The sequence below is a fragment of the Manihot esculenta genome, chromosome 2 (genome assembly GCF_001659605.2).
Source record: "Manihot esculenta cultivar AM560-2 chromosome 2, M.esculenta_v8, whole genome shotgun sequence".
NCBI lineage: Eukaryota > Viridiplantae > Streptophyta > Magnoliopsida > Malpighiales > Euphorbiaceae > Manihot > Manihot esculenta.
Window position 1 is genome coordinate 1,626,182 of NC_035162.2, and position 12,133 is coordinate 1,638,314.

The window sequence follows — 12,133 nt, forward strand, 5'->3', positions numbered from 1 at the left end:
TTGTTAGATTTGTATAGAATTGAAGTTACATTTTAGCTCATCTAGATTTGAATGAAAGAAAGCACCGAAAATCTTAATGAGTATTCAAGTACAACTGCATAGAGGAATTTCTTGCAGTACGACACAATCCAATTTAATATAATTATAAATTATATAATTAATTAACCCTAATCACCAAAATGACTTGGTCTTAGTTTCCAAAGTCCACGGCTTGATTTGCCACCAAAATGTCCTAGTGCCAGTCCTCGATCAAGTTCCTTGTTCCACAATAAATTTGGTTTTGGTAATATATGAAATCGGTGGCTCATAAGTCGGTCATTCTTTCACACGCCTTGTGCTGCAAGGAAGCTTCTTTCATTTCTTCCTGCAACGTCTTCCACCTCTATATTTAAATCTCCTCCTCTCTATTTCCGTGTGTTTGTTAATTTTTCTTTTATTGATTAGTTAACTACAGTATTCAATTCCAGGTCACTTTTGAATCCCAATTGAAAATGAAGGTGAGACTTCCCTCTGCCTCAAGCAAGCTTACTAAATTTCCTGGCAAACCATGTATGCTTATACTTGTTGATTTCCTTTTTATGTGGTTTCTTAGACTATATAATCTCTTGTGGTTTAGTGTTTTGATTTTTTTTTTTTTTTTTTGAAATACAAAGCAAGAGTCCTTTCTGGGTTTTCTTTAATGCTGCCAAATTCAATATGGTTATCACGTGCTTGCTCTGTTATTAATTCTTAATGTCTCCAGCACTTTTGCTTTTGGAAATTAGAGATGCTGTCGATTGTATATTCATGCCTTCGTTTTTCCGAGAAGTTTCTACTTTTGAAGGTTGACTTGAATCACTTCCTGGTCATTTCCTTGAAAGACGGGATATACTGCCTGTTGAGAATTTCTTCTACCAATAAGTTCTTATTAACAGTATAAGCATGGAGTTCTCCAGGAACAACCATGAGCTTACTTGTTTCTAACTTTGCTTTGTCTGCTTCCGTTTCTGTTTCTGTTGCAGAAAGTAGTTCTGAAATTGGACCTACACGATGACAAGGACAAGAAAAAGGCCCTGAAAGCAGTTTCCAGCCTTCAAGGTTTGTTCGTTCTTCCTCTTTTCAGCTGACAGAGAAATCCTGGAAAAAGGAGATTTTTGAAACTTAATAACTATTTTTCTCCCTTCTTATGGAGTTGGAAAGAAAATAATTGTTAATCTTCTCCTCCATAATGTTATAATTATGTAAAAAATGACATGGAAACTAAAAAAAGGGTCTTAACTAAAATTGCAGGGATTGACTCCATTGCCATGGACATGAAGGACAGGAAACTAACAGTTGTTGGAGATGTTGATCCTGTAACTATTGTAAGCAAGTTAAGGAAAGGTTGGCACACAGAGATTCTGTCTGTCGGACCGGCGAAAGAGGAAAAGAAAGATGACGCCAAGAAAGGTGATGCCAAGAAAGAGGATGAGAAAAAGAATCCAAATGATCAAATTGCTGAGCTTGTTAAAGCTTACAAGGCCTACAATCCTCACATGACTCAGTATTACCGTGTGGTGAGCGTTGAAGAGAACCCAAATGCTTGTGTTATATTTTGAACCCTTGTACATGAATTGGTGAATAGTTGAAGCCAATTTGGAGAGAACCCATAAAGGAGGCTGCTTGTTTTGTATTGTTGATGATATAGTTGATTACAAAAAGCCTACTTGAGCATATCTGGGTGATCAAAAAGAAACTTTCAGCGATCAACAAATCCACTGATTAAGGCTTTTAAACAACTCACATAAAATAACAACTTGTATCAATCAGTCATTTTTACTTCTCTATGTTAATTAAATAAAAGCTTTATAGAAAATTTACAAAATTCCCTTTGGGTACCATTTCAATTCAAGGCAGACTTTAATTGCAAATTGAAAGGATTTTTTTTCCTTCCCTTATCCTACCATATTAGTAAAATTTTTAAAATTTAAATTACTAAACTCATGCTCATGGGTGGGGTAATGATGACGTGCTCATAGAAGTTCATATTGAAAATTATTGTCCACCAATATCTAACTAATCTTTGGTTATTTAAGCAAACTCATCCGATTTTTTTTTTTTTATCTCATAAATTAATCTCAGATAATGACTACTTTATTAATTTATTTTTTAATAATTTCATTTTTTTTAAAAAAGAAAAAGCAGATGACTTACTGACATGCTATTCCACCGGCTACCGACTTAAAAATTAATATTATGAATGATGATGTGAGATGACTTTCATCACAGTTATATCATGGCATGAAAATTAAAAGAATAGTGAGAATGGACCACCGCTGTCTGATTGCTTAAATAAAAATTTAAATTAATATCTATTTTATGGAATGGGAGAGTTTAATTTTTTAAATTATTTATAAATTAATTAATTTAAATAGTTAATAATTTTATTATTTTAATTTAATTTTTAAAATAGATGGTAATTGAATTTTTTAAATTAATTTTAATTAGTTAAGAAAATCTTAAAAGATGTATAAAAATATAATAAGATTAATTTTTTTTATATAAATAAGGATATATATTAGATTATAATTTATTTATTTTAAATTAATTTTTGATATGATATAAAGAGAGAAAAAATGAATAATATAATTGTTAAAAAATACTTTTTAATTATTTACACAATTTTATTTTATCTTAAATTAATTCATATATTTTATTATTTAAATAAATTTTGTAGTTAGCTTAAAAAATATCAAATTTAAAGATATGTATAATTATAAAAATATTAGATTTCAAGATATCAACTATTAATTAGAATACTATATTCAAATATTAAATAATATAAAAAGTATTATAAAAAATAAAATTTCAATTTTATATTAAAATAATAATTTTAATTTTATTATTTTATAAAAATTATTTAAATAAAATGTTTCTTTTGAAATAGATAAAATCTCCGCAATCTTATAAAATGAACTGATAATTTAATGGTTATTTAAGTTCATTATTCTTAATTTAATTATTTATAATTATATTTAAATTTTAAAATAGATTATAATTTTATTAAATAAATTAATTATAAAATTATCTGAAAATTTAAATTTTTAAAATATATATTCTATACTACACTACATATAAAAATGTAAAGGATGTGGAATAATGAAAATATAAAAATTTATTAAATTTATTGCCAATTAAAATAAAATTAATAAAATTATATATAAAAACAGAAGATGAAAAAAATGAGATTGTTAAATTTACCGTAATAATTTAAAATTATTATAATAAAAATAATTTTAATTATAAATTAATATGAATTTTATTATTTTTGGTTCATAAAAATATAATAATATTAAATATTAGGACAATAATTATTAGAAGCACATATAAATATTAAATAATATGAAAAAGTATTTTAAAAATAATAAATGTTAAAATAATAAATTCTTAATTTTATATTAATTTAATATATTCAAATTTAATTAATTTATAAGAGTTATTGATATAAAAAATTTTTTATAATAGATAATTTTTAAAAAGAAAATAAACTGATAATTCAATAATTATTCTTTTTTGATATTCTAATTTTTTAGTTATTTATAATTTTATTTAAATTTGAAAATGGACTATAATTTTATTAAATAAATTAATTATAAAACTATTAAAAATTTTCAAATTTTAAAATCCATAATTTGTTATATATTTTATATAAAGTTTAAATGATGTGAGAATAATAAAAATATTAAAATTATTCATTCACTCATTTGATAATTATAAATTATCTTTAACTTTAATTAGCTAAAAAATAATATAATATTTATTATTATTTAAATTGAATTTTAATTCATTTTTTTCTTTTAAATGTGCAAGCTAAAAAAATTATTTTTTTAACATATTATTCACTAAAAATATAATTCAGTAACAATAAATTTATTATTAATGTATATTAAATTACTTGTAATAAAATTTTGTAGCAATTATTCTGTAAATAATAACGTTAAATAATGAAATATATGTAAAATTTTATATTTGTAAATAAATTAAATGGTTAATATTATTATAATTAATATTAAATAAAAATTTAAATTATTTGAATAATAATTTTCATCATACCAAAAACTCTATTATAATTTATAATTTAAAATTTAAATTATTTTACCATTTAAAATTTAATAAATAATACTAATTATTTTTAAATTATTTTATTTATTAAAATAAAATTAGTAAAATTATATTATCAGTATATGTACACATGCATACAAGTTAAATAATGAAATAATGAAATTATTAAAATTACTTATGACAATTTAAAATTATTACAATAAAACTAATTTTAGTTAAAAATTAATACAAATTTATTATTTAAGATTAAAAAATTTAAAATTATTATTCATATGCTTAAATTTTAATTTATTATATTTTTTATATAAAATTATATAAAAAAAATAAATTATATAAAAATTAAAATTCTATTATTTACAAAATAAATCACGAGTATAATAAAAGAGTCAGAAAAAAATAAAATAAATTTATAACTAAAACACTTTATAAAATTCTTAAAATATCTTTTACCAGTATACAATATGTTTTAGCTGACAAAACTGACCCAACTTCTGATATTGAGCAGATGGGCCCAAATCTAGTATCTCCAAATTAGGCCCATGTAAACTTTTTAATACTGAGAATTGCTAGGAGAACACGTGTTTTCCAGCTCCTGAATAATTCAATTTTTAAATTTGGAGAAAATATTTAAAAAAATAATACTATATAATTTTATTGATTTTTATTTTAAAATTTATATTAAAATAATATTTATGGTATTATACTATACGAGTTATTAATTTAATAAAAATTAAATCATTGACTTTAAGTAAAATTATAATGCATTTTTTTTATATTTTTCATCTTTAATTACTAATTATATTAATATTTTTTAAAATATTATGAAATTACTGTTTTTCATTGTATTATATTATAAATATTAATTTAATATAAATTAAATTATAAATTTTAAAATAAAAATAAGTAAATCACAAAATATTTTTTTATTTTTTTCTTATATATATATATATATATGATAAAAAAACAGATAGTTGCCAACTTTCAAAGCTACTAACCAATTGACAATAGATATCCATTGTTAATGAGATATGAGAAAGAAAAAAAAAAAAAACTAATATAACTTTTAAGATTTGGCTTAAAATTTTTGGAATATGAATAGCTTGAAATTAAGTACGTTAATGAATAATGTCTAAATACTAAGGCTATACATCTAGCTATTAAAAATGGTAGTGTTTATTTTTTTATTAATAAGTATAAAATTATTAACAGTCTATTCAGCAATAATTTTAAAAATAATATATTTAGTGGTTCAGTGAGTTGGACTATAAAAAATTACTTTTTATAAAATTTAATTAAATTATCTACTGTTAAAATAATTAACAATTACTACAATAATTAATATTGTCAAGCATGATCTAAATTATAAAAATTCTCCTGAATTTTTTTTTTTTTAAATAAAAGGTCAAATTGGCATCAGATAACAACAAGGATGAAAGTTGCTGGGGCAAAACAACCATACAGTTATAAAGCAAAGTTTTTAATAAACCTCTTATCCAGGCAGTCGGACACTTGATTCGCAGATCTCCTAACAACCAAAAGGACAGCTGAGAGAAGGACGGAAGCAAGGATTTGATAGCTTCTGCAGAAGTCCCATGGACAGATATTCCAGGCATACAGCTCCATATATAGACTGTTCTGCTGCAATATTCAAACACAATGTTCTGCAATATTAACTGGAAAACAGAACTAAAAAATAAGAGAACAAAGAAGAACACAGCAGATTTCACTCTTTTTGTGGTGCTGCACAAAAACTCTGATGCCGCACCTGTTTTTATAATAAAATCAAAAGTAATGGGACTACAAAATAGGAGAAAGTGGCTTATTAAGCTCCTGCAACTTCTCCATGTCTGCTGACCAAATCAATAACAGAAAATCCCTACAAATACTCCCACTTGGAGTTTGACAGATTATTAAAAAATAATTTAGACAACTACTCCTAGCTGTACAACGTACCAATAAAAATAAAAAAATAAAAACAAGTTTAACATCAACACTCACTCCCCTTAAACTTGTTTATTCCTTTTGACTGACTGCCTTCAAACTTAGCTTCTCTCGAAGTTCTTCAAACCTCTGCCTTCCCAAAGGTTTTGTTAACACATCAGCAAGCTGAATTTCAGTGTTAACATATAACAAATCAATACTTCCAGCCTGCACACAATCACAAATAAAGTGATATCGTGTATCAATGTGCTTGCTCCTATCGTGAAACACAGGATTTTTTGCAAGTGCAATTGCTGATTTGTTATCCACCTTGAGCGTTGCTTTCACTTCTCTTCCAAGAATTGTACCTACAACTCTGCTCAACCAAATTCCTTGACACGTTCCTGCAGTGGCAGCAATATATTCGGCTTCGCATGACGACAAAGCTACAACTCTTTGTTTTTGCGAAGTCCAAGTTACTGGATTGTTTCCAAGAAAATACAGAACTCCCGTTGTACTTTTCCTGTCATCTATATCTCCGGCAAGATCGCTATCACAGTAACCAATAAGACCCATATCTGATTGTTTCTTCAAATAAACACAGCCCAAATTTATGGTACCTTTTATGTACCGAAGGACCTGTTTTACAGCTGCCATGTGACTAGTTGTAGGTTTTTCCATAAATCTGCTCAAGACACCAACGGAGAAAGTGATATCTGGTCTTGTATTTAACAGATACCGAAGACTGCCAATTACACTCCTGTATAGTGTCTCATCTACAGTAGTTTCGCCTTCCACAACTTTACTCAACTTTATTCTTGGTTCCATGGGAAGCTTACATGGATTACACTCCCCTACTCCCATCTTTTCCAATATTTTCTTGGCATAACTGGTTTGATGAAGAGAAATAGAAGTAGGAGTTTGATTTACCTCAATACCAAGATAAAAACTTAGCAATCCAAGATCAGACATGTCAAACTTCTGCTGCATCTCTGTCTTGAATTTTTTTATGACCTGCCGATTTCCTCCTGTCATGACAAGATCATCTACATACACTCCAACAATCATGATTTCACCTTCAAAAACCGTTTTGTACAGTGCATGTTCATGAGGGCACTGTTCAAAACCGAGTTCTTTTAAACACCCATCAAGCTTTGAATTCCAAGCCCTAGGTGCTTGCCTTAACCCATATAAAGCTTTGTGTAACTTTAAAACTTTATTTGGGTTTTTCTTATCTTCATATCCGATTGGCTGTGCAACATAAACGTCTTCTTCAAGCTCTCCATTCAAAAACGCTGTTTTCACATCCATGTGATGCACCTCCCAATCTTTTTGAGCTGCAACCGCCAACAAAACTCTTATTGTCTCAAGTCTCGCAACCGGAGCAAACACCTCATTGAAATCAATGCCTTGTCTCTGCACATAGCCCTTTGCCACTAATCGAGCTTTGTGCTTTACAATCTTGCCTTCTGGGTTCTTTTTTAACCTGTACACCCACTTTAATCCAATCGGTTTGTAACCTGTTGGAAGATCAGTAAGCTCCCATGTGCTGTTTTTTTTTATTGACGCGATTTCCTCCTCCATTGCCTTCTTCCAATTCTCATTCTTAGAGGCTTCCTCAAAGGAGGTGGGTTCCTCTAAAGAAAGAAAACATAAGCTGGCTTCTTCTATTTCTCGAGTATTGTCGTAAATCTCTTGAAGAGATCTGAATTTCCGTGGTTCACTTGAACTGGAACTAGTGCTCGAGCTTTGAGATTGCGTACTGGATGAGGAGATCGGAGTTCCAATTTCAGAAGGAGTCTCTGGATGAGGATTTACTGCTTGTTTGAAATTTACAGTAAATTCTCCGGCTTCCTTGATTCTCTCACCTGAATCATCATTCCATTGCCATTTTCTTCCCTCTTCGAAAGCTACATCACGACTCACAATTATTTTGTTTCGAATTGGATCAAATAACCTGTAAGCTTTTGACCCAATTTCATAACCAATCATTATTGCTTGATTGCTTCTATTAGCTAATTTAGTAAGATTAGGAGTTACATCTGTAACAGCCCGGAAACCGATACCCTACCGTAACGGCCCGAACCGCCACCGGCGCTAGGATCCAGATCGGCTTAAGGCCGCCGGGACCCGTAGCAAGCCAAACATACCTCCTATCACCTGGTCAAATCCCATACATGAACAAAACTTTAACATAAAAACTGAAACATCTGATGTAAATACCGAGCCTGACCTGTATGCGACATAACTGAAAACAAAAAGGGAACCCCCTACTAGAGCCCTCATCACAACTCTAGCTGGGTCAACATAACATACATCAAGCTGGGATTACATCCAAGGAACTAGAACCTAACCTGTGCATGCCTCAAACCACAAACATCAGACCTCCACTAGGGTCCTCATCCATAACATAACGTGGTAAACAACACATGCCACAAGATTAGTTCAGACATAACTCAACATCTAGCATAACATACATCATGTATTAAACAGGGACTAACCAAGTCTCAGGGCCAAGCACAGTACTAATCCATAAATATAACTCCAATTAACCTTACATTTCAATAACTCAGTTACATTACATCATGTCCACACTAACAGTACTAATCTATAACTATCACAAAAGCATAACCTCTGCTCTTGAGACTTCCCGATCAACCTCAAACCTGCAACACTGGGGTTAGGGGAGAGGGGTGAGCTAAAAAGCCCAGTGAGTAGAAACATAGAAAACAGTTCATTAATTACATGCTCTCATGAAATGCGTCATAACACAAAGAAATCACATAACTGTATCTTGTCCGTCTCGGGGTTCATGCAAATAAATATTCCCCACGGACTGTTTTTGAGAGTTCCTTTCTTTGCTAGCATCCTTTACTCTCAAGGATCGGACATGACTTCAAAAATCCCTCTGTCGGTGCCCGGCTCCCCCAAAGGAGCTCGCATAGGCCTGTAACATACATGACAGGGTGCCCAGTCCACAGAGAGCTCACAAGGACTTTCCTACATGTACTTCTCCGGCTCTCGAAGCACTTACCCAAGACTCAATGACAGATATGGGCTATTGAGGTCGCCTTGGTCCAAACCTCCTGAAAACAACATCAAATAATGCAATGCGCCACATTCGTGAACTAGTGCAATCATCCTATTACATATAATCATGATGCATGAGCATGCTTTAGGCATTTGATTTTCTTAAAATAAAAGATTAAGTTAGTTCTACTCACCTCTGTAGCCGACGCTGACTGACTCGGCAACAGCTACCACTGATGGCCTCCTCGGTCCCTCGGGTCCGATCCTACACAGGTGGACTCGAATGAGGTGCCAACACACTTTAAACAACTCATAAACAACTCCCCAAAAACCCCCTAACACATCACATAAACATGCATAGAAAACAACCAAGAAAAGGCTGGACAGGGCACTTTCGGCGGCACCTTCGGCGGCCGAACCCTCCCTCCAGAGACGAAACTCGGGCACTTTCGGCGGCACCTTCGGCGGCCGAAAGTCCCACTCCAGAGACGAAAGTCAGGCACTTTCGGCGGCCAAATCCTTCCTTCGGCGGCCGAAAGTCTGCTTTCAAGCCAAAACTCAACTTTCGGGGGCAAGGTTAGGCGGCCAATCCATGCATCCAAAGGCAGGTTCGGCGGCCGAAGCCACTTTCGGCGGCCGAACCTGAGTTCTTCCCAGAAGGGCAGAACTCAGCTTCACATGCATTCAAGCCTCCCAAACCTTCCAAACACCCCAAAACAAACACCCAACTTAACCAAAACAGGCATAAACACTTAACCATGCATAAAGGAGCTTAACAACTAGATTAAACTCCAAAAACAACATCAAAACATACCTAGATAGTTTATGACCCACATAGGCCAAAACCATCAAAACAACCCAAATCCTCACATACTCTCTTCCCATCATGCATACACTCTCCCTCAAGCTTAGACCTCCAACATAGCATCATACAAACATACATGAGCATCACATAACACACATTGGGCATAAAACCCACATAAATCCTAACATGCATATCTACCCATACTCAACCATCAAAACCTTCATAAAACTTCATAAAAACACTAGGGAAGCAAAGATCTACACTTACCTCTTGAAGATCGAGGGTTGTGTGATCTCTAACTCGGAGGTGTGGAGAATCCAAGCTCCAAAAGCTCCAAGCTCTCAAAACTTCGATCAAAGCGTTAAAACTCTTCAAAACAACCATGGAACTCATGAAAACATGAAGGAGATGAAGAAAAATATGAAAACGGCCAAGGGAGGACAAAAACTCACCTGAGCTCGGGAATGGGGAGAAAACTCGCCCATTTCCGATCTGAGGGCCCTTTATAGGTGGCCTGGTCGAAGACCTTCGGCGGCCTAACGTGCCCCCTAACTCATGCAAGTTCGGCGGCCGAACCTCACTTTCGGCGGCCGAACCTTGGCTCGTTCAAACAAGACTTTCGGAGGCCAAAAGCACTCCCGAAGCCTTTCCATGTTCGGCGGCCGAACTTCACTTTCGGCGGCCGAACCTGGCAAATGCCTCCTTGGTCTTTCCTTTCAAAACTCAAATCATTTTCATTTAAAACCATGAAATCATGTGAAAACATTTTAGAAAACACATTTTACCCCTCTAGAAGCCTCTGGCATCTTCAGAAATTCTAGATTCCAACGGAGATTCCGCCGGAAAGTAGGGATTTCGATGCCGGAATCTAGCCGGGTATTACAACATCTTTTACGTGTGCTACACACCCAAACACACGCAAATGATGTATATTTGGAATCTTACCAAACCAAGCTTGATAGGGAGTTGCTTCAGAAACACTTTGCGTAGGAGCTCTGTTCAAGATGTAAACTGCCGTCTTTACTGCTTCTGCCCAGAATTTCGACGGGACCTCCATGCTTTTTAACATACATCTCGCCATCTCTACGACGGTTTGATTTCTACGCTCTACTACACCATTTTGCTTCGGTGAGTATGGAGCAATAAGAAATCGTTTAACTCCCTGTTCTTCACAAAATAATTTGAACGCTGTGGAAGTAAACTCTCCTCCCGGATCGGTTCTGATTGCTCTTAGCTTTTTATCAGATTCAGTTTCAACGAATATCTTGAATTTCTTGAAATTAGCTAGATCCTCATCCTTGCTTTTCAACATATATACCCACATAAATCGGGAAAAATCATCCACCAATAACATGAAATAATTATTACCTCCACATGTTGTTGGTGATATTGGACCACACAAGTCACTGTGAACGAGCTCCAGGGGTCTGCTTGCTCTGAATTCTGTTTGTTTCGGGAATGAAGTTCTGTGCTGTTTCCCCACAAGACACCCATCACATAGCTTATTTACTTGATCAATACTGGGAAGCCCTTTGACCATGCCTTTTCTGCTGAGCTTTCTCAAAGAATCAAAATTAAGATGACCAAATCTAGCATGCCATGCCCAAGATTCATTGTCCATCTTTGCCAGCAAATTGATTGGTGTAGCAAGCTCTAAGGCTGCAATGTAAAGCCGATTTGTTCCTCTCACAACGTCCACCACTAGCCTGCTCCTCCTGTCATACAACTTCAGGTGTCCTCTGCCAATCACAATTGAGTTTCCTGCTTCATCAAGCTGTCCAAGACTTATAATGTTACTCTTAAGCCTTGGAATATAATAAACATTCTGTAGAGTTATGTGTTCAGTATTTTTGCACTGGAATAGAATTGAACCTTGTCCGCAAATGCTAGCCATGGACCCATCACCAAATCTTACTTTTCCTGTAATGGTAAGGTTTAATTCTACAAAGTAGCGTTTTTCACCTGACATGTGGCTACTTGCACCAGAATCCAAATACCAATTACTTTCTTTTGTCTCGGATTCATTGGTATTTTCTTGCAGCATAATTATCTCAGACTCCTCTGCTGGTAACAATTCTGGCACACACATTTCCAGCAGCAGCAAGGATGGTCCTTCGTCTTCTTGTGTTAAATTAGCCTTTTCATCTCTCTCTTTCGTGGGACATTCTGAGGCATAATGTCCCATTTGACCACAGCTATAACACTTGATCTTGCTCTTATCTTTCTTTTGCGGCTTTGACTCATCATCACCGTTTTTCCGGAAATCGCTGTTGCTTCTTCCCCTACCGCGGCCGCGTC

The 12,133-nt window shown here is 33.1% G+C and overlaps 1 protein-coding gene across 2 annotated transcripts; it reads left to right on the top strand.

Annotated features, from left to right (window-relative positions):
* The first annotated feature begins 208 nt into the window (after positions 1–208).
* LOC110609683 (heavy metal-associated isoprenylated plant protein 39) lies at positions 209–1,692 on the top strand. Of its 2 annotated transcripts, XM_043953757.1 has the most exons (4): positions 209–497; positions 743–823; positions 1,002–1,077; positions 1,270–1,692. In XM_043953757.1, exons 1-4 carry the CDS (start codon positions 492–494, stop codon positions 1,575–1,577), a joined length of 471 nt encoding a protein of 156 aa, XP_043809692.1. In that variant the 5' UTR covers positions 209–491; the 3' UTR covers positions 1,578–1,692. The 2 variants fall into 2 exon arrangements, with proteins under 2 accessions (XP_043809692.1, XP_021605141.1); XM_021749449.2 differs by lacking the exon at positions 743–823 and having other exon boundaries at positions 214–497.
* The last annotated feature ends 10,441 nt before the right edge of the window (positions 1,693–12,133 follow it).

Coding starts and splice junctions, on each gene's coding strand:
- LOC110609683 (XM_043953757.1), top strand. Junction 824..1,001: donor AGAAGTTTCTACTTTTGAAG/GTTGACTTGAAT, acceptor TTTCTGTTGCAG/AAAGTAGTTCTGAAATTGGA. Junction 1,078..1,269: donor AGCAGTTTCCAGCCTTCAAG/GTTTGTTCGTTC, acceptor CTAAAATTGCAG/GGATTGACTCCATTGCCATG.